Here is a 10,089-nt window from a genome sequence, read left to right on the forward strand (position 1 = left end):
CAACCTGCTGTTCTAGTTCCGACAACCCGCCGCCGTTCGCCGCCGTAATCTGCAGTCGTCCATCGCCGGAATCATTGTCGGGTCTCTTTGTGTTCATATCTAGCTTAGTTCGTTAAGCCTTCGGTGTCTTCCCGGTTTCGATAACCGAGGTATATCGACAAACTTTACTATGGTTGATTCGTTATTATTTATTAATCGTGCTCGTGTTACGTTGTAATCGGATCCGGGTTTTGGGTTTCGGTTTTTGGTTCGTGTTAATCGTTTATATTCCGCTGCGTTTTATAGTTCGTTTATACATATATATTAATATTGATTAATATTTATCCAAACGAAATAGTTAACTAAAACGGGTTAAAATAGTTTGACCGTTTTCGTTCCGAACCACTGTTGAAACCCAACAGAGGTAAGGTACGTGAAGGGAATTGTCTTACGTTGATGCAACTCTAACTTAAATATCAAAACATAGATTAAAAAAGCATGCCGCGGATGCAATTTTAAAAGACATGTAAAAAAACTGATAAAATTAAGTATGCCGTAACAGAACATCCGAAAGTTGGTTAAACATCATATTTTATAAGGTTGTGGGTAATGGGGGTGAAGGAGGGGCGCGGTCCATGTGGCTGGTGAAGTGGCTCGCGAACACCACTACACCCCTCTAGTGAGCCAGGGTGCGGTTGAGCCCCATGACTGTGACCGCGGGGCATAAAGTAGCCATTGGAGGGTTTTTGTTTACAAACCCATTATAAATATCTACCCCATTTTTTAACAATAACACACCATTCTCACTACATTTCTCTCTAATAATTTAAGAATCTCTCAAGTTACAAACCATATCGGGCTCGGGTTACGGTAATATCAACATCAACGACACTCAATTTCCCGAGGGATTGAACTACATGGACGATGAATCGTTTCAAGCGTTCATGGACATGTCACAATCCGACGAATCGTTTCAAGAGTTTGGTTTTTTTAGCCAAAGACTTTAGCCACCTACCGCCATACGACCAAGCGCTAATGGAGGAAGAAAAAGATCGTATCCGTAAGGAATTGGCGACACAAAAATAAAAACGCTATTTATATGTATTTTTTATTTTCCTTTTTATTTTTCTTTTTATTTTCTTTTTTATTTTCTTTTTTATTTATGTTTTAATGAAGTATTTTAATTTATAATTGTGTGCATAACAAAAAATAAAAAATAAATAAAAAACTAGATCAAGCCCCTGATCACTTGGACCACTATACCCTCTGGGGCTTGATTGAGGGGCTTGATCCAGGGCCATGTCATCGCCTACGTGTCGGGTTTTGATTGGATCACTTGGGGCTCAGCCAAGCCTCATTACCCTTAGCCTAGGGTGTAGTAAGAAAAAAAAAATCAATAAAGAAAAAAAATGAAAGTAGCTTTTACGACTATGTTTATGTTCAATGATTTGTACAAAATGTTTATCTATCTAAAAACCTGTTTACCTTACATGTAACGAGAAACAAGTATCCGGCAAGTATAAAATATGATTTTACTAAGTTTGAGACTAACATCATCGACATAATACATGTAGTATAACAACATGTCAATATCACCCTTGTTATTTTGTTAGAAAGAATATTTATATAAATTCTTTAATAGTTGACCGTCAATTCGGTGTCCATACTTGTAACATTTTTCCATTTTATACTATATATGTCACCCTATATATTGCTATACTAGATAATTAATTATATTCAAACTAAGTTTAGAAACTAGAGTCTGACTTGATCGAATTAAACAAGTAGTTTACTTGCAACATATTGGCGTTTGTGGTGTTTTCTTGTATTTAACAACATTTTATGTTATATTCGAAATTCAGTTTTGGAAAATGACATGCTTCCCCAACGGTCTAGTTATCCATTAATTTTGTCTCAAGTGTCATTTTATAGTGTGAAAAAAAAATCATTTCATTTTAGCAATTAGTTATATAATATTTTTAGATACATATAAACTTACACATTTATAATTTTTTATGCAGCACTATTTTTACAACAAAGATATATGCAAATTGATTTGGTGATGCGTCCGTTATGTGATGAGTATCAAGAAATAGTAGAGCATATGTTCAAGGCTTGCAGCTTCTCTACTGGTATTTAGGCTGCGAATTGCGATTACTTTATGGTGCCGATTGCCATCTATCTATGCCTTTTTGTTTAGAGATCTTATGAGTTTGCACGATGGTGTGAAGGGTTCGAACAAGACTAAAAAGATGGTGTGGTTGGTTTTGCTATTGCAAGTTGGGCATTTTTAAAAGCTAGTAAAAAACTGTCTTCAAGCAAAAAAAGGTAGACGTTAAATTGTGAAAATCTAGTCAAACAATTAGTTTGGTTTCCCACTGATAGTCGGCCGACTAAAAAAGACGATTCAAAAGCACCCAACCAGATCAACTCTATAGGTGATTCCTAGTCAACCAGCCGCTGCAGTTAATTCTAATAACATTGTACTTAGGTTCAAAGACCATGCGTAGTCAAAACGCTCAACCCTTAGGGCATTTTGCGCCCTGTGACATCCCGTCAGCAATTGAGAGTTTTGCAAAAAGTGGTGTAATAGGCAAAACGTCACAACTCTTCTATAATAATTACATATATTTCTCTCTCTCCCCTCCCCCCCCCCCACACACAATTTTATCAAAATTTGTGCCTCTATAGCGTTTTGTGGCAAACGCTTGGGCCAAAACGCCGGAGGGAGAGGGGGGGGGGGGTGCCCCCGGCGTTTTCACTCCAAAACGCCACAATTGGCATGGACTACGGATGGTATAAGAAACCTATGTTTTATACCATAGTTAAATAAAATACACTCACTCTAATACCTATAATTTATCTTAAGTATTTTATTGTAGCAAATTGAGGAAACATAATGAATAATTGGAGTGTACACAGCACTATTAAACATTCAAATGGGAAAAACCATATACAAAACGACACCTTTAGATTATGAAACGACAAACCAATATTTTCGAGTGTAATAATAATTGACCTCTAAGGCTCTAACCGGGTGTGTCCATCTGGACCATCTCAGTTAAATATACAAATGTTGTACTAATCATTCATTATTCTATTCTAACTTCACTATTTTAAACAACAGTTATTATCTTTTATGTGTTAATAAGGTTTTCTAATAATATAGACAATGTTACCTTCGACCTAAATGTTCAATTAAATTAAATCAAAAGGCACACCCGTTGGGGCCTAAAACCTCTGTTCAGGGTTCTCTAACTCGTTACATTCATTTCGCAACATTGTCTTTTGTCACTCAACCTTATAATTGTCTAACCCCCTTGTCTTTTAGAACTTGAACTTGTTAGTAAGTAGTAACCCTCGAACAATGATGGTATTCGTAGAATTATTATTAGGCCATTTGGTGGAAAGTAGTAACCCTCGAACAAGGATTAAGATCCACAAGTCCATGCATCGCTTCCATGTTAGATTAGTGTGGTGACCACGATAACATGGGTTGTGTAACTATTATGCGGTTGTATAGGTTTGAAATGAGTAAATACGTTGATTTTGTTCCATACAAGTTTATAAACAATAAAAAGAAGTTTAATGACAAGGAAGTAGCGTATAAAAACTTGAAATTATTAAAATTATTATATATCAACAGACGAAACTGCACAATGTAGCGTTCATGGGTCTCTCATCCACCGGGTGTCGTCTAGGCTATATACTTTTATTTATGGGTGTGTTCTGTTGTCTCAAATTTTAATTGAAACAAGTAAAAAAATTGGAAAACACTTTTATGTGTTATATTGAAAATTGGACTAAGTATATATAAGAAAATATATATGATGTATATTTTCAAGAGAATTTAATATGGATAAAAAGGAAAGAAAAAAAAAACTTGCGTTGGTATAATAAATAAAAGAAACTTAAATGCTAGAGAAGGGCTGCAGCAATCAAACGGAATATTATTGGAAAGTCAAATATTAGATACTAGAATATGTATAAACATGAACATCAATCATATATCAATCATACCCAGTAAAATCCCACCGACAGCAAAGCTATAGGTAGGGTCTGGGGAGGGTGGGATGTAGGCACACCGTACCTCTATCCAAAGGAATAAAGAGGTGGCTTCCAGAGAGACCCTCGGCTCTAAGTACATGTGTATGAAGCAAAATAAAGGAAATCAAAGTTTAACCGTTATATAAAAACTACTACTAATTATAATAATATTAATAATAAGGTCACAGTTTAACAGCAATATAAAAGCTAATAATAATAATAATAATAATAATAATATATGTAAGGGAAATACCATTATGGTATGTGACCTAAATAAGTTAAGTCTAAGCCCTAAGTTATTCAATTCTCTCTAAAAATCCTTAACTTTAATTCTACTTCTCCACGAATTCCTATCCTCAACCATGTCCTCGGAGAGGTTTAGGTCTATCAAATCATGCCTAATCCTCTCATCCCAAGTCAATTTAGGTCGTCCTCTACCCCTTCTCCCCTCTATAGAAATGTTTTCTACGGATCTAACAGGATCATGTTTATCTAACAGGATAAACATGAACATTGAACAATATTGCACATGTAACATATACCTCGTATGGTGCGATTGTTGTCATTTTATCTAAGTTTTAAATGCATGATGTGTACGGTGTTCCTTTCCCAAAAGCTATAAACAATAGACGGCTAACAAACTTTGCCATCGTAATGACCGTATTTTGCTTCACCTGCTTTCCGATCGAGGTTGAATGTACGACATGTATAATAATTGGTTTCATCCTGTTGACTTAAAACTAACGTTTAGTTTTGACATTTTGCTATTCAATCTACGAGTGTTAACGATTTAGTTGAAGTTCAAACCGATGATAACCGTTAAGTTTTATTATTTTACTCTTTAAAACCATATCAAACAGTTTAGTTTTGGACTGATTTAGAAAGCATTTAGTATATCAAACCAAGCAATCTTTAAAACGTGGATGGATTGGGCCGAAATCAATTGCATAGCAAACTAATCCAAGCAATCTTTTGCGTCACAATTTGGTATATATTTGAGGGGCAAGAAAAGAGCTTCAATGGCAGTAATACGCGTTATATTCAAACCATGGAGAATATAAAAATCTTACGCTTCTATTGGTGATTTTAAGATCAAAGTAGATTGGATTAGATGGTGCAAAATTGATGTTCAAACTTCTAAGTTTAAACTTTTGCCCCTTTTGGTGGCTAGTTGTTGTGAATATAATACCCCCATCCAAAAAAAGTATTAAACATTATGGATCGTTCATGTAATCATGATAATATAATAAAACCACTAATATTTTGCAATGTTTTTTAACATGTCTAGTGCTTGATTTTGATTTTAAAGATGTATGCATGTGAAAAACTGTAGGCTTAACTCTTATGGTACCTGAGTTGAGTGGCTAAGTGTATGGATGAGATGAATTGATCATACGGTGAAATATGTGTTTTTGACTCGTCATAGGTGGATGATTGTAAAGCAAATTTTCACAAATTGTATTTAACGTTTTAAAAACTCGTTAGAAATGGCGTTTTAGTTTTAAATTGTGTGTATTCACCCATAGTTCACAAACATTTGATGTACTGTCTAGTTATCTAAGTTATAAACCAAAGTTCAGAAACGACCGAAGTAAAGATCTAAGCTCATTTTTGGATTATTTGCAATGTAGCCCACAACCAAACATGATATATTTCTTAAAAACTCTGATAACTATATATGTTAATGCAAGGAATGGATGTATAATATAGATCAATAGTGTTTAGAAAAATAGTAGAGAGTAGGATTTTATTTAAAAGGGGAAAAATTATAAAAGACATCCCAGCATTCAAAATTCTAGTCGCTGAACAGCTAGATTCATTCTCAAAACACCGGTATCGGGTAGTATAAACCATGATTTGTACCCAACGGCAAATATCAAAGGGGTAGCGGCGGTGTTCCCGCTCCAACTGTGGTACCTAAGGGTAGTACCTGCTCTCCACCCTTACATTTCAGTAAAAGCCCAATAAACCGAAACATTGACACCAAACGTTAGTAATGCTTTGATATTGTGGTTATGCTTGTTAAAAATTGTCATTTCAGTACTGTTCAATAGTTTAAGATTCGAGATATGACCTTTCATTTTCGTTGCAATGAACTTCAACTCATTTAACTCCTTCCACTTATTCTTTGGTCACGTAATCAATTTATTTATCATATTTACTGTATCACGTATAAATTAATTTAATTGTATAATAGCTTCTCAAATGTAGTGTTTGAATAATATGAATGTTTATTAGACCATGTGTAGCGGGAGAGTTACGAGTAAAGTTACGACTCATAACTCTCCCATACCCTCCCTGTGAGACGTTTGTGAGAGGATAAAGAGATGGGGGTAATGATTGCTTGAGAGTTATGAGTTTTTTTTATCACTACGCCATGTTTTACAAAACTCTTTAATGTTGACTGAACCGTCACGTGCCACAAAACGCTTAAATATGAAAAGTTTTTACTTACATTTTTTACTAGAGAAAAAATAATGTGAATGTTTATTAATAATTAAAATAAGAGGTTCCGTCATCCGTGGCATTCCCATGAGCCAAGACTGCTTTGTGTTGATTGCCGTCGTCAAGTTGTTGGTTCCTCGAACTTGGAAGAACACCAAACCACAAACAGCCTTCATACGTAATTAATTTAACTCCATGTTCTTTCCTTCTTACGAGGTTACCCCGCACGCTACCTTCTCTCACTTCTCTTTATCCAACCCATTATTTATAACACAATTCAACTTCGTAATTATATCTCAAATTAACAAGTCAACAACAATGTCAACTAGATGTAGGAGATCAGTCAAATGGCACACTTCACCCCTACCACCTACACCTATAATATTCACCAACTTACCAAGAAGACATACTACTCGCCGTAGGAAAACAAGAGCCACTGGCTATAAACAATCAAATGAGATTATAGAGACTTATAATTACAAGGGGAAACTTGAGAGCTTGTTTGGTGTGGAGAGAGAGTTTAGGCGTTCTCTGGTGGTGGAAGATGGTGGTGGTGGTGGTGGTGAGGTGGAGATGTTGCGGGAGGAGTGTAATGTTTTGAGGAAGGAAAGGAAGCAAGTGTTGAAGAAATTGAAGAAGGATCAAGTTCGGATTGAAAGAACACTCAAATGAGTCAAATCTGCTTTGAAAAGTGTTGCATCGGTAAGCTGTTCTTTTGATTATTATTATTATTATTATTATTATTATTATTATTGTTTTAAAGTTTGTGTTATGATATTATTGATTGTAAGTGAGTTGTGTTGTCCAAGTCTGAGCTCGTTTGGCCTGTATTGAGCTTTATTTCAAAAAGCTTCACTTGTTTATTTTTTTTATTGATTGCGAGTTGTGTTGCTGGGTTAAAAATGAGTTTGACTACGCTCAAGCTCAGCTTGTTTACCCATGAGTACTCAAGCTCGGCTTGTTTTGAGCTTTTATTTTAAAAAAAATTATAGTAAAGCTCAAGCTTCACTTGTTTATTATTTTATTAATACAAGCTTAATTATCTATGAATATGTTTATAATTAACCAATAGTTGTATGTGTAATATATTATATATTACGTCGTTATTTTATTTATTAATAAAAATAACATTCATTAATAATAATGGTCTAGTGATATAATGTTTATTTTTTCAAAATGGAGGTGGTGGTTTACAAGGATTTTTAGTGGAAATAAATTTTTTGTTCAAAAATATATACATCTTATTAAAATGTATAAAAGTAATATGCTCGTTTAAGCTTGTGAACAAGCTAAAACTTGATAAGTGAAGCTCGGGTTCGGACTCATTTTCTTAACCTAAGCTTTTTTTAGGCTCGTGCATGTTTGAGTAGCTAATGTACCAAACGTTTTGTAGGGAAGAAAGAAGCTTTGTGAAGGGAATAACACAGAAGTGGTGTTGGAGGAAGAAATAAGAAAGTTAACAGAGAAACTAGAGGAGTTGCAGAGTAGCTATATTGGTGAAGTCAACGGAGATGGCTCAATTTTGACTCGAAAAAGTCAAAAGTCAAAGGGAATTCTTGATCAGATGGAGAAAGATTACAGATCAATTGTTAACAATTCGGCTGCGGGTTCTGCTTCGACCTCAAAACGAATCGACTATAGTGGCCATTTGTCTTTCTCTAACAGATTCTATGATCAAACAAAGGTAGTTAGTTATAAATCAAATGATCACATGTTCTTGATTTTCTTGCTATAAATCAAGAAACCACTTTATGTGACAGGAGCCATTGGTGCCACGAGAAGCCGGCAACAAATGCTCGGGCCGGTGCAAGTTGTTGGTGAGGCGGATGGCGGAGCAAGTGCGAGCAGATACCGAACAATGGTCACAAATGCAGGAGATGCTTGGACAGTTGAGACAAGAAATGCAAGAGCTTCAAACTTCAAAAGACTTTTGGGAGACTCAAGCACTTGCTTCCAATCAAGAAATCCAATCTGTCATGACAAATGTAAGCACACTTGCTTCGTGTGTATACATGTCGATCACTAGGGTTGGCAAAATGTGTCTAGTCGTGCTAAACGTTTCTGACACGATTAACTAAACATGCCAATTACTCAAACACAAACATGAGCCTGTTTATAAACATGTGTTTTGTTGTGTTGTATCATTTAATTTAAATATAATTTGTTCAGTAACACAAATGATACAACAACAAAACACAACACAACACAAACTTGTTTAACTTCGTATTGTGTCATGTCATGTTACTTGGTCACGTCATAATTGGTCAGCCCCTATGTATGTGTCAAAATTTGCTACCCAAACATTAACTTTTTTGTTTTGGTGATTTAAGGTTGACGAATGGAGGGAGAAGGCAGACGAGTAAGAAGCAAAGGCAAAAATGCTTCAAACCGAGGTTAATACGGTGAAGGGTGAACTTGAGAAGTTGAAGAAAGATCAAGTGAAAGAACTTGATTCAACCCCCAATAACGTTATTATATCTTTAGGTAAACAAATCGAACGGGAGGTGAAGAATGGGTTGAGTTGTCGAATGAAGGGACAGTGTGATGCTATCAATATTAAGAGAGACTCACAACCAGTGGGAAACAACTTGCAAAGGAGAAACGGATATTGAGTTCACGATTTAAGGAAAACCCGTTAAATAATAATGAAATGTTGAGTGACGGGAGTCGAAAATGGCGTCACTTGGTGAGATCTCCGTTTAAAGATATTGGTAATTCGTCATCATCATCAATGGTATGGTAAGGTAGAATAATGATGCAATTTTCCCTTTGCATTGCCTTAGTTGCAAAAATAAAATATTAGCTTTTGAAAACTGATTTTTTGTCTTGTTTATGGTGTATCAGTTTTATATTTTAGCTTAATAATACAATTGTTCGTTATGGTTTGATCTTTGAATACTTGTGAAACTCGGATGATTTGTATCTATGAATGCAACTTTTAAAGGTGGTTCATTTTAGTTAGTTGTTCTAGGTGCATTTGTTATTCGAATCGGCCCCAAAATCTCAAATTTTGATTGTAGTTGAAACAGGGCAGACCCAACTATTTTGGTGGCCTAAAGCAAATAAAAATTCCGAGGCCTTTTTTTTTATTTTTTATAAAAAAAAAATAGATTTGTACCTTTCTTTTCCTCTTTTTATTCATGATACTTCACATTTATTTAAATGAATAAGTTAAAAACCAAAATAGTCTAGATTCTATTTTATAATATAAACTAGATTTGTCTATTAAAAAATCAACCGAATGTAAATGTTTAAAAACACAACATGAAAGTAACTGAATGGAGATATTAAAAAAAACATCTTGTGGTCAACGCCACACACTCGACATTTTAACATGGAGATTTGCACTTATAAGGTCCATATATCATCCAATATTTGAGGAAAAAAATAAAATGAGTGTTTTAACTAATTTAATGTAGAATTTTAGTCTTCAAAACAAAGTTATTTTTTTTCTACAACCGAAGAAACAATTGTATATATTCAAGTTGTTGAACTAATATTTGTTTCCAAAAAATATATACCTGTTTTAATATTAAGATAAATGAGTGAATGTTATTGAAAATAAATAATATTAGACTTATTATCTGCAGTTATAGTTCAAGACTTGAAGGAGGATAA

The 10,089-nt window shown here is 34.5% G+C and overlaps 1 protein-coding gene across 1 annotated transcript; it reads left to right on the forward strand.

Moving 5' to 3' along the window:
* Positions 1 to 6,789: 6,789 nt before the first annotated feature.
* LOC143533185 (uncharacterized) lies at positions 6,790 to 8,549 on the forward strand. Its single transcript, XM_077028039.1, has 3 exons — positions 6,790 to 7,116; positions 7,865 to 8,155; positions 8,232 to 8,549. The coding sequence occupies exons 1-3, from the start codon at positions 6,790 to 6,792 to the stop codon at positions 8,547 to 8,549; spliced, it is 936 nt and encodes a 311-aa protein (XP_076884154.1).
* Positions 8,550 to 10,089: the final 1,540 nt, after the last annotated feature.

Source organism: Bidens hawaiensis, unplaced genomic scaffold (assembly GCF_021521415.1).
Source record: "Bidens hawaiensis isolate Kalapana, Puna unplaced genomic scaffold, B.hawaiensis_p1.1 tig00009623_1, whole genome shotgun sequence".
Lineage (NCBI taxonomy): Eukaryota > Viridiplantae > Streptophyta > Magnoliopsida > Asterales > Asteraceae > Bidens > Bidens hawaiensis.

Bases quoted from the DNA above. Each gene is read 5' to 3' on its own strand.
- LOC143533185 (XM_077028039.1), top strand. From the start codon at position 6,790: ATGTCAACTAGATGTAGGAGATCAGTCAAATGGCACACTTCACCCCTA. The intron at 7,117-7,864 runs GTTCGGATTGAA...AACGTTTTGTAG, and splicing joins AGAAATTGAAGAAGGATCAA to GGAAGAAAGAAGCTTTGTGA. The intron at 8,156-8,231 runs GTAGTTAGTTAT...TTTATGTGACAG, and splicing joins GATTCTATGATCAAACAAAG to GAGCCATTGGTGCCACGAGA.